Source organism: Xenopus laevis, chromosome 4L (assembly GCF_017654675.1).
Source record: "Xenopus laevis strain J_2021 chromosome 4L, Xenopus_laevis_v10.1, whole genome shotgun sequence".
Classification (NCBI taxonomy): Eukaryota; Metazoa; Chordata; class Amphibia; order Anura; family Pipidae; genus Xenopus; species Xenopus laevis.
The window spans coordinates 142,577,539-142,596,052 of NC_054377.1; the positions used below are offsets into that span (position 1 = coordinate 142,577,539).

The window sequence follows — 18,514 nt, forward strand, 5'->3', positions numbered from 1 at the left end:
TACCTGTACATTGTCCATTCTGGGTATCTTGTTTTGTGGTATTTCTAAAAAAACAAAAAACAATCATTTACACTTATATACATTTAGTTATACAATATATTGTTGGCACCATTTGAGTCAATTTATCTCTTTTGTTGCTGAATGGCTGAAGCAGCAGCGTACCTTGAAGATACCCCCGCAAAAAAATCTTTAGAGAGCAGGTGCGAACAGTCTCTCCTTCCCGCCCCCTCCCGATCGTTACCTACTTGTGGTGCGCCTCTACTTTTTGCAGAAGTTTAAAGGTGGCCACACACGTAACACTTACGATCTTTCCTGTGACCATTGGTTACAGGAAAGATTGTTTGTTCTGATTGCAAATGTTTAGAGCTGAATCATCAGATAAACAGGTAGAAACAATAACATTCTGCCTCTATCTGGTGATTCAGCAGTAAACTCTGGTCGATGTTCGGGCACCTTCAAAGCACCCAATCAAAATTCTTCGCCTTGGCTGATCAATGAGCCGTCTGATAGGCAAGTCTTTTGCAGATATCAGTAGGCTTGTCTTCCGCCATACACACACCAAATATCATACGAAAATTTCTTTTCTTTATAATATCTGTGTGTGTATTACCACCTTAAGGTAGGAGAGGTGCTGGGAAGAGGGTAGTGCAATACAACACCCTGTGGTCTAGCCGCCCCTGTTGCCAAGTTACGCAACTGGGCTAAAGGGTCCCATAATGGCTAATTTGAGGTCAAACAAAAGGAGTGTGGTCATCTGGTCACTGAAACCACTATCCAATTATAATCTGGATGTTATGCCCTTCCAAATTCCTAAAAATGTTAACCACACTTTGGAGCCACAACTCCAAAATAACATGGCCCCAAGCATTTCCTGTCACATGATCATCCCCATGCGTTTCTGACGTAACGAAAGCCCCTGTCCCACACTTTGCTTCCAAGCAATTGCGGCTTTAGGGGTGTGAGTCTGTGACAAGCTCTGAGAGGGGGCCAGCAGGAGAGCAGGACATTAAGGAGGCCATCTCTGCACTTTTGGCAGTGAAATGCAGGGGGACAGTTGGGGGGGTATGAGATTACCTGCATGATGCACCGGCACATTCATTCTTTGCTCTCAGGTCCGTTACAATATTAGATGCTGTTTCCAGGCAAATTCTCAGCTCTTCAGGAAATTCATTCCGGCTGCCGCTACATAAATCGGTGATTTTTTCAAGATACTCAGCAAGAAGATCCATTCTTGTACCTAAAACTCAAACGTTTTAGCCAATGAGTACCAATTAAATGACATTCATTTAATTAAAACATATTCTGCTGAAACGTTCCACAAATGTTTCCAGTTCTGGAGTTAAAAACAATGAGGGCTGCCAATTTGGCAGCCCCTGGTGACTAAAAAATCTTTGATCGCCTTCTTTAAAATACAAACAGGCCTTGCCACACCTCTGTACATCTGCCAAATTACCACAATGTAACTACTTTCCTCACACAAAATGACTGATCACCATAGCAACCAACTGCACAGGTAAAACTGCAATGTCCTGTACAGACAGAACCTTTGCACAGCAGTCTTACCACAGCAGTCTCCCAGTTTAGGCGGGAAAGACACAAAGTGCAGAGCCCCAATGGGGAGGGGCTTACTGGGATGTGCTCAGGGTAGGGCTGCCAGGTTGGCGGTTTTCCAGCCAAATTGGGCTACTAATTTAAAGCTCAGGCGGGTTTTGAAAGTGCAAACAAGCCAAGGTACGGATTTGGGCTGGTTTGTACTTTGGAAACCATCCAAAGTTTTTTCTTGCCCTAATGTGGGAAGCCTGCGTCTCCCAATGCATGTTGGGTAATATAGTTTTTGTTTAATAATTTGCCAACTGTCAAGTTCAATGTAAGACTACAATACCCATCATGCAATGGGAATGAGTTGTGTAGATGTCGGGAGTTACCAGATTTTGGGCTCTGTACCCCAGTCTCCTGTCGCATTCTCGCATTTTCCAGTGACTTTCCTCAATTTCAAAAATTTTGAGTCAAAAATTTGCTGGCCACCCAATTGTCTATAGGTTGACCTGTTTTACCAATAATTATTGAAATTTGCACATGTAATAAGGTCTATACCTCCCGGGCCCCCCTCTGTAGTTACACCCCTGGTGACGGGCAAATCTGTCCCATTTTGCATCATGTAAAATTTTTAAAAAGATGTATTTTCACATGTATTCATTTATTTTTTAAGACTTTTATTCACTGCGCATAGTGTGCAATTTTTTGGGCTACTTTTGAAGTGCTAGTTTTGGGCTTGTTTTGTAGCTGATTTGGCTGGTTTTGAAAATTAGACCTGGCAACCCTCAGGGTTTAGTCAGATCAGGGCATGTCTGGCCAGGGCATGGCCCAAAATGTTTTATTTGTAAATACTGACAGGTAAAGGAGTAGATAGATCTTTGATTTCTATTCTATAAATGAATATAATGAATGCATCCCTGGTTACCTTTCCACTCTGGGCTCTACAACTTGCAGGTAGCCAACAGAGGGAATCCCCACCTCTACGTCACCAAGCCTTTCCGCAATACCGCAACACCGCCAGTGACACGGACGATCGTGTGTCAACAGGATCGGATCGTGACACAAGCAGTGATCGGAGTACCTCGAGGCGTTTTTTAGACGCTGGCCGGAAGAGGGGCCAGAGAGGCAAACAGCGGATTTTCGGCACAGAAAGAGACGCAGGAGGACGAAGGGACAGCTATGAGGATTACAACACAGTACAGAGGCGATCCCAACGCACATCAGTGAGGCGCCAATTCTACAGACCGTAACTGAAGGAGAAAGATCCAACGATATGTGTAAGTCCACTGACTTAATCATTAACTTATCCAGCCATATACTGACTGCAGCAGAAATAGGGGTCCTAAACAAAGGTTTAGGTTTTATCCCCACACACTCCACTGACAATTTCCAATGGAAAGTAGACTTTCATAAATTTATTCGAAGATTGAAATTAAAAATGCATTTCCTTGATAAAAAATGTGAACCTGCTGAACGTAATTTACATAAAAGTGATTTATTGAAGGTTAAAAGTGATTTTACGCCTGATATTACCTGCCAATCATTAGAAACTTTCCAGAATGTGATTTTACATGAGGTTTCAGAGTTATGGGGTGTACAAAACTTTTGCAACTTAAAACCTGTTTACAATATTACTAAAAAAGAAAAAGAGGCACTAAAGTCTTTACAAAAAAATGATAACATTGTTATCAAAAAGGCCGACAAAGGGGGTAGTATTGTAATCTTTAACAAGGAAGATTACATTAAGGAAGCAATGAGACAACTTACGACCCCAGGCCACTATGAATGTATTGATCATGACCCCACATGGGAGATCTGAAAAACTGTGGATGATACAATATCTTATGCCTGTGATTGTGAGATCATCACAGAAAATACAAAAAAAATTCTAAGTACACCACACCCCAGAACTCCACTCCTATATCTGTTACCTAAGGTACATAAAAAACTGGTTGAGCCACCTGGACGACCAATTGTTTCAGGAATGGGCTCGGTGTTACAACCACTATCACAATATGTTGATACATTTTTGCAGGAGGCAGTACAAAAAATACCACAATGTCTAAAAGATACCACTGCTTTTCTAACAAGATTGTCAAATTTGGGTAAAGTGAAGCCTGATAGCATTTTATGTAGTATTGCTGTCCAGTCCCTATACACTTCTATTCCACATGAGGAAGGTATGACCTATATAGAAGACACGCGACTCCAGAATCCCCTATACAGTAACAAAATTGCCTGTTACTTTCGATTTGTGGACGACATCTTCTTAATTTGGGACTCAACCATAGAGGAACTGGAATCCTTCCTATCCTTTAAAAACACACAGCACCATACTATTAAATTCACAGCTGAACACAGTCCCAAGAGCATTCATTATCTTGATGTTAAGATTAATATTGAGAAAGGGGAATTAACCACTGAACTTTACAGTAAACCACTCGAAAGAAATAACATCCTACTACATGATAGCTTCCACACCCCAAATACAATGAGAGGTATACCCAAGGGACAATTTTTACAGGTAAGAAGAATTTCCTCTGACGACACTAAATACTTGGAAGCATCCAATACCCTTATAAAAAAATTTGTATATCGTGGCTATGACAGAAACACTCTAACTAAAACAAGGGATGAGGTCCTTTTACAGCCACATGAGAGCCTTTTGCTGAACACAAAAGAGAGAAACACCAAAAACAGGATCCCATTTGTTACAGAATATGGCCCTTTAAGTAGAAAAATTTAATACATTATCAAAAAACATTGGTCCTTGTTAGGACAGGACCATACCTTTGGAAAACTGTTCAAAGATTGTCCCATATTCTCATATAAGAGAGGTAAAAATATTGCCAATTCTTTAGTAAGGGCAGAAGTGAACACACCTGACCATAACAATAAAACCAGGTACTTGTGTAAACCAAAAAATGGGACCTTCCCGTGTCTAAATTGCGGGAAATGTAATTCTATAATTAAAGGAGATTATATTACACATCCATACCAAGGAAATAAAGTCCCTATCAAACAATACCACACATGTAATTCTGACTACGTTATTTATGCCCTGAAATGCCCATGTGGCAAACTATATGTAGGGCAAACGACACGGGCAGTCAAAGTCAGGATAGAGGAACACAAAAGATCAATAACCTCTTTTGACCCTAACAATAGTAAAACGCACACACCAGTTGGCAGACATTTTTTTAATGAAAGACACAGTCCGACAAGTTTGAAATGGATGGTGCTACAGAAGGTTAATATGCCCAGTAGAGGGGGCGACAGGAAAACTATGCTTTTGCAACAGGAAGCCAAATGGATTGAACTACTAAACACAATAGAGCAGGGTCGGACTGGGGGGACCGGGGCCCACCGGGACTGTTGCCGAGGGCCCCCCTCCGGCCACCCGTCCTCCCACTGTGACGCGCCGGGGACGAGCAAGGAAGCCGCTCGGTGCGCATGCGCAACAGCGCCGCTTGGCGCGCATGCGCAGGCGGCGCTGCTCAGCGCCGATAATTTTTTTTTTTTTTTTAAATATAAATATTTAGAGAGGGGTTCTGGCCCGGCGGGGGCCCATGAGGGTCGGGGCCCACCGGGTATTTTCCCGGTGTCCCGCCGGGCCAGTCCGACACTGCAATAGAGCCAAAAGGAATGAATGAAGCTTGGAGCCTTAAGTGTTTTTTATAAGTTTATTGTTGCATCTTAAAATATGATCCACTAATTGTTACATTTGTTGCAGACTTTACTACCATCTGGTCAAATCAATACAAATGGACTGATAAACTGTGAACTACTAACAACCAGATGTTAGGAGATACTTTATTTACATTGTTACACTGTTTAAACTAAATGTGTTCTGAAGGTCAGTTTTTAGGATAGACCTAATTGGTAGTATCCATGTTCTAATTGAAATTGTAATTTATATACTTGGCCTGAAGATGGAGCTAGTATACAATTGTTTGATCACATGATGGTTGTGGGATGGGTTTGTGGGCTTTAAAAGGCCCCATTCACTCAGTGTGTTGTAACTGCACCAGAAGAAGGACCCCAGAGGTCTGAAACATGTAGTGCTTTAATGCATCTTGAATAAACGTCTTTACTGTTTCACTAAAAAAGCTCTTCAGTGAAATCTTCATTTCCAACTTGCAGGTGTTGCCTAAGGGTTACCCGACATGTCAAACCCCCCCCCCCCCCTCCATTTTCTCAGGAGTTACCAGATTTTGGGTTCCCTCTCCCTTATGGCGGAAATACTATATGCGCATGCGCAGAACATTTCCGTCACGTCAGCGGGAGTGATGTGCACATGCAAACACAGAATTTTTGGCTTCAGGAAAGGTCTGCGTATGATGTCACTTCCGCCTGCGTCACTTCCGAGTAGGGAAAATGTTCCCGAAGTGAGCAAAAAAAGTTTACAGCTCTGTGTTACTAACCCTACATTCAGGCCCAGACAGGAAATCTGTGGATTCTGGCAAATGCCAGAGGAGCTGCTGGAAGATGCCATAAAGAGGCACTATTTAGTGGGCTGCTGGGGGGCCGTTTAGGCCTCTGTGTAATTGAAATGCCAGGGCCTATTTTGATTCCCAGTTCAGACCTCCCACACTGTTCCTCCTCCTCAGTGGAGCACAAAACTGCTCTAGCTTCTATAACAGGAGCAGGCCCAGAGGGCCTGGTGAGGGCGTGAACGTGCACCCGAGGTAACAATGAACTGGGGGGGGCAGGGTTCCAGGTTGGGCTGTTTTTAAAATCTAGTGGCGGGTTTTTAAAGTCCAAACCTGCCAAGAGAGGTACATGCTTTGCGTCCCCACTTCTTCGCACCTAGGGTTGCCACCTTTTCTGGAAAAAAATACCGGCCTGCCTATATATTCATCTTTTTTCCCTATTAATAACATTGGGATCAACCATCATTTTTACCGGCCAGGCTTGTAAAATACCGGCCAGGTGGCAACCCTATTTGCACCCTCGACACAAGCCTCTTCTACCTACCCCTAGTTCCGGCCCTGAATAGGAGTTACCTCAGTGGGGCTTCCTGCACAGTAGGGGATGTTATCTCAGATCGCTTACTAAAATAAATGATATATTTTGCTATGCAATTCAGTGAAGCAGGTAGAGATTCAGGTGCATATTTTTTTAATCCTTATATTATTCACAGGTGCACTGCCTTTCTAATCCAGCAACCTACGGCCCAGCAGTTGGCCTTGGCCCTAAAACGCAACTCCAATCATTAACCTACAGCTAAAAGCAGTGACTTTTTGTAGCTCACACTGGCCAATAAAAGAGTTCTACCCACCAGTAGGGTTGCCAGTTGGCCTGGCCGCTAAAAATGATGGTTGATCCCAATGTTATTAATAGGGAAAAATGTTAAATATATAGGAAGGCCGGTATTTTTTTTTTCAGAAAAGGTGGCAACACTACCCACCAGTTCTACACTAGGGTCAGTGGCATAACTTGGTAGCGTGGGGACCCCTCCGCCAAAAAATCTACTGAGGGGGCCCGGCACTAATGGTCCTCCTCCCCTAGCCCACCCCTCCCGACCCACTTGCGCCACACCTCCTGGGCCAGCACTGCAACACTATTTTAAAGGTAAAATACAGGTCAGAAAGGGGTACTATGATGTAGCAGTCTGCCCCCCCCTCCCCCACGCGATCACGGGATCTACTGTATAGGTAGTTAGTGACTAGGGTTTTAATTTTTGGCTGATATAATGTAAAGCAAACAGCAAATGAGATGCAAGAAACAGTTTAAAATTGCAGACTCTGCAACATTTCTTTATGCCACTTTTTGGGATTTTGTTCCCCCCTCCCATGTGCCATGTAAAATTTCAGGTTTTCTTTGGAGTCAAATTTCAAACCCCCTGGGATGTATTAGCTTTTGAGCGACAGATACACACCTGTGCTTAATTACTATAAGAAGTAAGACAGATTCTTAGAGCTCTCAAGGCCAAAACTGTATCAAAGGCCAAATAGTATTTACATACCTCCCAACATTTTGGAAGTAAAAAGAGGGACAACCAATTTTTTTGCACGTAGCGCAGCAAAAATTTTTGACCACGCTCTTTCTGTGGCCACACCCCTAATTACCATGTTCATTTTACAAAATTTGGCAGGTTATGAAAGTTTGAAAAGAATTCTCCTTATCTAAACTGTTTTTTTGTGTCTCAAAATTGTTACAAAGTATCTTATTTGCACCTGTTAGCTGTTCTGGGCTCTCTGCTAAAAGCCAATTAAGTTAGAAACTTTGTTTCTTTTTCTGGCTGTTCAGTGCAGAGAAAATAGGGACTTTCCAGTACAAATGAGGGACTGCGGGTTGAGCTGTCAAAAGCGGGACTGTCCCTCTGAGAAAGGGACAGTTGGGAGGTATGTATTTATGGGAAGTAGTAGTAACAAAGCCCCCCCCTTTATTATATTAAACAGGGTGTATTTTCTGCCAACAGTTCTCAACCATTGCCCAACAATGCCAATTCCATATTCTCCCTTAATTATACTTTAATGTTTTGGGGGGCAGAAAAGCACCATTTCCAGCTCTGTTTGTTAATGGAAAATACTCAAAGTCAGGGCTATTTTGCATATGGAAACTCACCAAGAATGAGGATATATGTAGTTTGTAATAGCTAAAAGTGCTTTAAAAGGCATACAAAGAAGCAGCGACACAGTTAAGGTACATGATGCTACATTATTATGTGTTGCATCATATCCATGAGCATAACTAGAACTCTCAACATTAAACAGGTATAGCCTTCTATTGAATCAGGTTATGCTCTAAGCACAACTTAGTGATGCAAAGTCTCTTTTTTTTAAGCTCCTACTATACAAAATGTCTAATCATAACACGGGGTTTAGCCTCTTCACCTCTAAGACACAGGCAACTTCAGCCACGACAATAACTGTTCTCTTTACCCTTTGGTATAACAAAGCAGCAATGAATCGCATCATCACTTCACTGACAAAGAATGGCAATAAATACGTATTGATGAATTCGTATTCCTGACTGAAAACATGTGTGGGATCGGTTATCCGGAAAATTTTACAAGCTCCGATTTACAGAAAGTCCGTCTCCCATAAACTCAAATTTTTTTGAAAAAAATTATGTTTATGATAATAAAACAGTAGCTTGTACTTGATCCCAACTAAGATATTATTCATTTTTATAGGAAGCTAAACAAGCCTATTGGGTTTATTTAATGTTTACATGATATTCTAGTAGACTTGAAGATCCAAATTATGGAACGATCCCCAGGTCCTGAGCATTCTGGATAACAGGTCCTGTAACTGTATTATAAACTGCCTGAAACCCTTATTAACACAGAGTGCTCCCCTAACATACCGGAATTGCGACGGTGACGTTGATCTATAGTACAACGCGACTCCTTGCACCTTCACCCTGATTCACCTACGTGACAGGCAGTGCATGTGAGACAGGCTTTCCAGTTGTTCCCCGAGGCAAGGAGGGTTGGGCTGGGTCCTGTCCCAGACCAATGAGTATCCCAGGTTCCATGAGTTAGGAGTGTCCATGAATATTAATTTTCTTCTTTTTTTTTTTAATTTTATGTAACTGTGATGGTTACACAAGTAGGGGAGAGCCCTGCCCAAAAAAATATATGTAACAGGTCTCCTCCTGCCTCCCCAAACATGTTTAACTTATTGTAAACTATCATTTGTATTAATGCCTTAAAGAAAAAAGTATCAGATGTAAGAGGTTTCATAAGAACTATTTTTCCCCCCTCCCAAGTCACATGTTTCCATACTGAACTTCTCCTTATGTAATGCCAAATTTTGTTTCTAATCATCCAATAATTTTTTGCTTTATTTGTACATCGGTTCTCTTGTGGCACAGGGGTTCTGTTATTATGTATAATTAAATATAATTTCCAATCTACACAGATTCCGCATTTTTTCAGTGGTTTCGCCATTATCTGTAATTGCTGCCAAAAAGTATATTTTCTGATGGTTTCTATACACTTCACTGCTGGCACTGACTTCTGAAACAACACAGCAGATGCCAGCAGATTCATAGACCTGAAGGATAACTGACCTCTGCTACTAAAGAGTCAGAACCAGAGAGCAGAAAATGGTAACAAAAGGTGCTTTCAAAATTGCAATAATTTTATATTTATAATAATAATCTGTAATGAGGAGAGATCAGTCGAACGCATGTTGTTGGTGGGTGGTATTTAAGAAGGCGGTATCTCAGGAGTGTTGCAGTTGGTCTTTTGTGTATGCGTGGGGGTTTTTTGAAATTTTTATTCAGTTTTTCCTCTCTCTGTCTCTGTCTCTGTCTCTGTCTCTGTCTCTCTCTCTCTCTCTCTCTCTCTCTCTCACACCCAACTAAAGATGAAAATCTTAAAATGCAGATCAGTGGTTGATTATAATATACAGTAGGTGTTTTTTTTGCCACCATGCAGTTACTATAAATCAACATCTTGCACCTACACACTTACAGAGCTGACGTCTGCCAGTGTTTGGGTCCTGAGTTTGATTCTGACCTGAACACCATTTGCATGTGGTATAGCTCCCAGCACCTAATACAGGCAAATACTGCTGAGAATGATGGGATTGTTTCATAACCTATAGCTTATACAACCATAAAATGTAAATTAAGTTGTGGGACCTTTTTTCTTCTGATGTAACTTACACAACTTGTCAATGAGTTGTTCCTCCCAAGGCCCAGTCCATCTCCCTCGTGCATTATACAATAGACAGGTGAACTCAGGGAACTGCCTCTGCAGACTAAGGATTGGCTACTCATTGTTCCAGCCTAGTATAAATACATCTTAAGTGCAGTCAAATTTTAAGTAGCTTTCAAGTATCCCTTGGAAAGAAACTGATACTGCTTAGACTGCAAAGATGCCAGCCGGTGAAATCTACCCAGTGGCCCCTGTTCGGGAGACCTCCATGAGTGAGCTGCCCTGCGTTCATGGCAAGCAGAAAGAATACCAGCTGATCCAGGTGAAGAACACTTGGTGCCGGGTGGAGAGTGGCCACGAAATTCCATGCACTTGGGAGGAAGACCAGATTGTGGTTTCTCAAGCCAAAATGTAAGTTTGTTGGGGAAGGGGCAGGCTGTGCTTTTAGTGTGTTGCCAAGTTTTAATTATACAGTATTGGAGTAAGTTTGCACCATGTCTAGTAACCCATAAAATCCAACCAGATGTCTGCATGACTACCTGCGGATGGGTTACTATAGACATAGTGCAAGCTGTGTTACTTTTAGTACATTTCCCCCTTTATGTAAAGATCTGGTATTGCTGAAATGTTAGTTTCTCTGCATAGCTTGAGTGCGTGTTACGTGCAGTGGAAGGCAAGGTCTTTCTAAGAGTGAGGACTACGGACAAAACACTATTTTGTGCCCTGTTATTTATAGTAGGGATGCACCGAATCCTGGATTCGGTTCGGGATTCGGCCAGGATTCGACCTTTTTCAGCAGGATTCGGATTCGGCCGAATCCTTCTGCCCGGCCTAACCGAATCCGAATCCTAATTTGCATATGCAAATTAGGATCGGGAGGGAAATCACATGACTTTTTGTCACAAAACAAGGAAGTAAAATGGTTTTCCCCTTCCAACCCCTAATTTGCATATGCAAATTAGGATTTGGATTCGGTTCGGTATTCGGCCGAATTTTTCGCAAAGGATTCGGGGGTTCGGCCGAATCCAAAATAGTGGATTTGGTGCATCCCTAATTTATAGAGTAGGTTAGACAACCCATGGACCATAAACTGTTGTTGAACCTCGACTTTTAATATCTTCTGACAGCTCTTCAGTGGTTAGCAGCCTACTGGCAGCTGAAGAATCAGAGCTTGGGCAATACTGATAAAAAGTGTAGGGATGCACCGAATCCACTATTTTGGATTCGGCCGAACCCCCGAATCCTTTGCGCAAGATTCGGCCGAATACCGAACCGAATCCTAATTTGCATATGCAAATTAGTGGTTGGAAGGGGGAAAACCATTTTACTTCCTTGTTTTGTGACAAAAATTCATGTGATTTCCCTCCCCGACCCTAATTTGCATATGCAAATTAGGATTTGGATTCGGTTCGGCCGGGCAGAAGGATTCGGCCGAATCCGAATCCTGCTGAAAAAGGCAGAATCCTGGCCGAATCCCGAACCGAATCCTGGATTCGTTGCATCCCTAAAAAAGTGTAACCATGGCCCTTTTGCCCTACCATATATCAAATTCTACTATCTTCAAATGTTTTTCCTTGGGGACCAATGTTTTTGAGCCAAGGACAGTCTCCCTATTTGCCCAACTTAATGAAAGCTCTGCTTCTGTTCTTTGCTTCATGCCATTCATTCTTCCTATATGCTTTAAGGGCATATCATCAATATCATGTTCTTAATTTTTTTTTCATTTCTTTTCAGTGGGGAAAAAACCTCCAATTCTGGAATCTCCTGGACAGTACAGGCTCCCATTGTTTTCCGCTACAAAGTTGTAGAAAGCCAGAATCTTCTAGACCCATGCAACCCTACGCTTCTCTATGGCCATGTGTCTGACCCTCAAGAGTTGGAGACTTACCAGAAGAAGCCACAAAAGCGTTTAATAGTAATAGACGCAACTGTCGATAAATTTTATGGCTACAAAGTCCGAAAGTACTTTGAGGCCAACAATGTTAATTATAAGATTCTGCCTTTCATAACCACTGAAGAAACCAAATCCATGGAACTGGTGATGAGTATAGTAGAGGAAGTTCACAAATTTTCTCTCGATAGGCGTACTGAGCCGATCATTGCAATTGGAGGAGGCGTGTGTTTGGATATTGTAGGCCTAGCTGCTTCCCTTTACAGGCGACGCACCCCTTACATTAGAGTCCCCACCACCCTCCTCTCCTACGTTGATGCAAGTGTTGGGGCCAAGAATGGGGTCAATTTCTGCAACTGCAAAAATAAGCTAGGAAGCTACACTCCTCCAGCCGCCACCTTCCTGGACAGGTCCTTCATCCAAACGATTCCACGCCGGCAGATCTCCAATGGCCTTGGAGAAATTCTAAAGGTGCTTATAGATGCTACTCCATGCGTTCTTCATTGTCACGACTATATATTTAGGATTGTCCCATTAGTATCATTACAACATTTTTGCATTCATACAAATGTACAATGTTACAAATGTTACAAAGGGTAGCAAATGCAACATAAAGTGGAAAAGTCCACTGTTTACTATAACATCATCTATGTTTCATGCTAAACATAAAAAGATACAATTTTGTGTAATAAAAGCAAATTTAATTTAGAAACAACTTATTAATAAACATGAATGCATATAATGGGTATTGCTATTAAAACCAATTCTTTTGCCCAGCACTGTTGGTTCCAACTACTTGTAACTCTAAAACAATGTTGCAATAGTTAGCTCACTTCCGGTTTTCACAATGTCTAAAACACTTCTGTGATTTTTTTTTTCTTTACAAATCTAATCATCACAGAAAATGTGAGACATTTTGGGAAGTGGAGTCTTGGTTGTAGAGCTGATGTTTTAGTGGTACACATAGTCAGAAACAGTAGTGCAGAGAATAGTCTAGGACAGATACATACAGTGTCCAATAGTAATAACCTTACAAATAGCTTTAAAACCATTGGAAATTTGTATTTTTGTACAATTTCATTTATTTTTATTATGTAAAACGATATGTTAGGGCTTAAAACTCATTTAAACTTCTTTAATATATATTTTATTTCCCAGATGGCGTTAATGAAGCATAAGGAGTTGTTTGAACTCCTGGAGCTGCATGGGAAACACCTGTTAGATACAAAATTCCAAACCAGGATTGGTGTTACAAGCCGTGGCGACCCCGCCCTACAGACCACCAGAATTGCCATTGAAACGATGTTGGAAGAGCTGGCCCCAAATCTCTGGGAGGATGATCTGGATCGTCTGGTTGACTATGGACATGTCGTCAGCCCAGAACTTGAGATGGTACGTGTTTCATCTTTTGCTTTCTTCATTTGTTAATCAAAAGAAACATGATATGGAGATTTAAGCGGAAAATTAATTTTTAGTTAGTTTTAGGGCTCTTACTCATGAGCGTTTTTACCTGCGCTCCCCTGCGTTCCGTTTTTCGGCGTTCAGCCGCAGGGGAGCGCAGGAATAGACGCATTTCATTTTTTCAAATGGGGGTGTACTAACACAGGCGCATGTAGGCGCCAAACGCAGGTTGAGACGCAACATGCTGCATTTTTCCTGCGTTCAGCGCCTACATGCGCCTGTGTGAGTACAGCCCCATTTGAAAAAATGAAATGCGTCTATTCCTGCGCTCCCCTGCGGCTGAATGCCGAGAAATGGAACGCAGGGGGGCGCAGGTAAAAACGCTCATGTGTAAGAGCCCTAAGTGCTCCCCTGCGTTCCGTTTTTTGGCGTTCAGCCGCAGGGGAGCGCAGGAATAGACGCAAGTCATTATTTGAAATGGGGCTGTACTCACTCAGGCGCGTGTAGGCGCCGAACGCAGGAAAAATGCAGCATGTTGCGTCTGAACCTGCGTTCGGCGCCTACACGCGCCTGAGTGAGTACAGCCCCATTTCAAATAATGACTTGCGTCTATTCCTGCGCTCCCCTGCGGCTGAACGCCAAAAAACGGAACGCAGGGGAGCGCAGGTCAGAACGCTCATGTGTAAGAGCCCTTAGGCAGAGGGCAATTCCCTAGCCTCCTGTGTCAAAGAAAAACACATATAGTAAAGTACCTATATAGTAATGTACACATATGTAGCGGTATGAGACCCGTTACCCATAACACTTGGGATCTGGGGTTTTCTGGATAAGGGATCTTTCTGTAATTTGGATCTTCATACCTTACATCTACTTAAACAACGCAATAGGATTGTTTTGTCCAAAAAGGATTAATTATATCTTAGTTGGGATCATGTAAAAGGAACTGTTTTATTATTACAGAGAAAAAGGAAGTAATTTTTTAAAATTGTAATTATTTTTAAGTCTATGGGAGAGAGCCTTCCCATAATTTAGAGCTTTCTGGGTAATGGGTTTTTGGATAACAGATCCTATACCTGTATATGTTGCACAATGACAGTTCATTTTTATCCCAAATCTGCTTCTGAAACCATAACCCCCCGAGGAAGAGAGACTCTTATTCTGAGTTAAGTGTTATTTGTCATCCCTGCAGAAAATCACTCCCGGCAGTGAGCCTTTTGAAATCTTTTTAAAGAAATTAGGGAAAATATCACCTCTTTTTGACATGAGTTTATTTAAAGACAAACAGGGCATAGTATTTACTGTACACGTAAACATTAATTAATAACCTGTTTGACTGTTCTGTATGTAATGAGAATGCGCATTCCTCCGGCATCCAGACCTGTCATTCAGTTCTTTTAATAAAGCAGTGTTAGTGTTTGACCTCATTTGCTTAGTGATTGCCTGTCTATCTGTCTCATGGATAGATAGACAGTCAGACATACAGACAGATATATAGACAGACATGGACTGTTACATTATTTGCTAGCAGCACACAGGGAGATATTTCTGTGTGTTTGTTCCTCCTTTGGGACTATATATATATATATATATATATATATATATATATATATATATATATATATATATATATATATATATATATTAGTGAATTCTCTTAAATATCGCTTTTATAATATAAAAGAAATATTGCTACATACTACAGTGTTCAAAGATAAAAGGCCTTTTTTGTACAGATATGGGACCTGTTATCCAAAATGCATGGGACCTGGAGTTTTCCAGATAAGGGGTCTTTCCATAATTTGGATCTCCATTCGTTAAGGGGGTTATTTACTAAAACTAGGTTTTTTTTTTTCTCATATTTTACCAGAAACAAACTCAACCTAACTCCCGCCCATGAATTTGGCTATTTACTAATAATTAAACTCGGAAAAAATCATATTGGAAAAAAAAACTCGAAAAATGTAAGTTTTAAGGCTTAAAAAACTTGAATTTATCGAGTTTATAGGTTTATAACTCAAATTTTTCAGTTCCAAGCTAAAACCAGTTTCAAACATCCAAAAACACCTAAAAATCGCGAAGGCAAATAAGATTTGACTGGTTTTAGCTGGAGTATTTTTAGATTCGGATTTCTTGCTGCTTTGGGGAATAATAAATCTCTAAAAATTTGACTTTTTTCTCTAAGTTTTTTTTTAAGTGGATTTGGAGAAAACAAGACTTGACCTCGAAAAAATAGACCCCTATGTTTACTAAAAATGAATTTTTTTCTAAACTAATTAAACCCAATAGGTTTGTTTTGCCTCCAATAAGGATTCATTATATCTTAGTTTGTCTCAAATACAAGACACTGTCTCCTTATTACAAAGGATTTGATTAAATCAAATGGGAGATGGTCGTCCTGTACTTAGATTTTCGGATAACAGATTCTATACCTTTTACCAACACAATTGGCAGTTTGTTTTGATTCACATACTACCAGTTAGGAAATAAAAATAAAGATATGATTTGTTGCTGTGGCCAGCTGCACCTTATTTAGCACTTTTGTTTATAAATGAGCTGTAAAGTGTTTTTTTTTGTACTTTGCTGCAATGGGATTTTGCCCATGGGGCCCCAAGGGGTTGAATTTTTTTGTCCTCCCAAAATGGAGCATAAAGTTGGCAAATTCAAATTGCCACAAAACATATGGGGAAGATATTTTCAACTTGTTCCTGTTGTGACAATTTCCAGAAAGTCTTACCTGCCCTAATGCATGGAGAAGCGGTGAACACAGACATGGCATTCATGACACACGTATCATATGTTCGAGGACTGATTACATTGGAAGAGAAGGATCGTACCATTCAGTGTATGAGAGGTCTGGAGCTTCCAGTTTGGCATAAAGACTGTACAATGCCACTCATTAAGAAAGCCCTGGCTGAAAGATTCAAGCACAGTGGGGGAAAGATGCGACTCCCTCTACCAACAGGACTGGGAACTGCAGGTACTGCAATTACTAAATATTCAGGGGCAGATCAATCATTCTTCTTACCTTAATCTATACGTGTTTAGTAGTACAGGGTACTTTAACTACTGTAATTGTCTAGACCAGGGGTCTCCAACCTTTTTTACTCATGAGCCACATTCAAATAAAAACAAGTTGGGGAGCAACACAATCATGCAGAAAGTTCCTCGGGGGGGGGGGGGGTTACTAAGTAAGTACACCTGTTTTTATACAACCAAAATTTGCCTTCAAGCCTGGAATTCAAAAATAAGCACTTGCTTTAAGGCCACTGGGAGCAACATCTGAGAGGTTAGTGAGTAACATGTTACTCGTGAGCCACTGGTTGGGGATACAAGGTCTAGACCTTGGCTATTCAACCTCAATCCACAAGAACCTTAAAACTCCATTAAAAGTCCTGCTTAACAATAATTAGGGTGTTTGGCTATGGAGTTTCATCTCCAGGATGAGGACACATTTCTTGGCCTGAATTGACATGATATTCTGTACCTTTTATTTATTTCTCAGAAATCTTCAATGATGTGACTGATGGTACCATAGAAGCAGCCTATAAGATGTGGGAAGAGAAATGCAGAGACAATACTCCGTGAACATTAGCTGGACAGGAGACCTATGAGACCTCCACATAGGGTTATGGACATTATAGGCCCAATGGGTGTTTGTGGTTTACTCCACAATTTACACTGCCTGAATCTGGGACTGTTCCTACACTCCAAACCAGCAGCAATTGCATTATAGGCTCATTAAGCACTTTAGTTCAAGAACCATCAATGGGACAAGATTGTAAGCGTTGAGGGAAATAGGTTTGATTAGCCGATAATTTAATTTTAGGAAGATACATGGAGTAATATGTATAATTTGGAATTTTTTTGTAAAACAATTGATTGTGGATACAACTGTATTTTTATAATTATACTAAGCACAATGTATAAGGATCCCTGCATGGATAATGTTTTTATAATTATTATCAACATGTATTTTTAGAGCATCAACATATTGCACAGTTGTATTTGTAAAACTGGGTAGCAGTGGAAACACTGAACTACTACTATAGATATTGTGAGCATCGATCTTGCCTAGATCTACTAATAGCAAGTGGTATGCACAACAGTCAATGAATGCTTATAATGGAAAATAGCAGAAAATACCGGGTAATACCAGCCTCTACACTCCTCCTCACTCAAACGATCCAGCAAACCAATCATTTATCGACATTCTGAAACCAAAGTATTTGGGAATTATTTTAAACCATACCCTATGGGTATAATGAGAAAACTCAGATGCTTGATGCAAATTTCCAAAGACCGTACAACTTTGTAACATGCTTAGATGAGCAAAAAAAAAAACAAAGCAAAAAAAGCTCAATCAGAGCCAGATAATCATTATGAAGATGGCAGTTGGATATATGAATTTTATATATATATATATATATATATATATATATATATATATATATATATATATATATATATATACAAATTTATTTTATACATTATATTATAATTTGAGAAATTATAGTACCAAAGGATGATGGTACAGGTATAGGACTCCTTATCCGGAAACCCGATATCCAGAAGCTCCGAATTACGGAATGTTTGTCTCCCATAGACTCCAGTTTATCCAAATAATCCAAGTTTTTAAAAATGATTTCCTTTTTCTCTGTAATAATAAAACAGTACCTTGTACTTAATCCCAACTAAGATATAATAAATCCTTAGTGGAAGCAAAACCAACCTATTGGGTTTATTTAATATTTAAATGAATTTCTAGTAGAGATCCGTTATCCGGAAAACCCCAGATCCCGATCATTCTGGATAACAGGTCCCATACCTGTATTGATTTTTTATAAATAAATTGATCTTGTTGAAGACTCGTGTCCTTTATAATTCTTGTTGTATTTGTGTGTGTGTAAATGTGTGTATGGTTTGTGTGTGTGTGTAAATCTGTGTGTGTTTAAATGTGTGTGTGTATGGTTTGTGTGTAAATGTGTGTGTGTGTATGGTTTGTGTGTAAATGTGTGTGTGTGTGTATGGTTTGGCTTCTTGTACAGAAATGGAAGATGACAACAAGTATTTTG

At 40.6% G+C, this 18,514-nt stretch overlaps 2 protein-coding genes across 2 annotated transcripts in view; one reads left to right on the forward strand and one right to left on the reverse strand.

Moving 5' to 3' along the window:
* The window catches only part of MGC147226.L (uncharacterized protein mgc147226 L homeolog), a 60,994-nt gene extending 59,762 nt beyond the window's left edge, over window positions 1-1,232 (reverse strand). Inside the window, 2 exon segments of the mRNA XM_041590887.1 lie at window positions 4-44; window positions 1,075-1,232. Of these exon segments, the coding sequence (XP_041446821.1) occupies window positions 4-44; window positions 1,075-1,229 (196 nt within the window). The 5' untranslated portion in view covers window positions 1,230-1,232.
* An 8,462-nt stretch (window positions 1,233-9,694) lies between these two features.
* On the forward strand, window positions 9,695-17,821 carry LOC108714718 (2-epi-5-epi-valiolone synthase). The gene is made up of 5 exons (XM_018259190.2): window positions 9,695-10,561; window positions 11,885-12,512; window positions 13,200-13,433; window positions 16,167-16,419; window positions 16,945-17,821. The coding sequence occupies exons 1-5, from the start codon at window positions 10,371-10,373 to the stop codon at window positions 17,025-17,027; spliced, it is 1,389 nt and encodes a 462-aa protein (XP_018114679.1). The 5' UTR covers window positions 9,695-10,370; the 3' UTR covers window positions 17,028-17,821.
* Window positions 17,822-18,514: the final 693 nt, after the last annotated feature.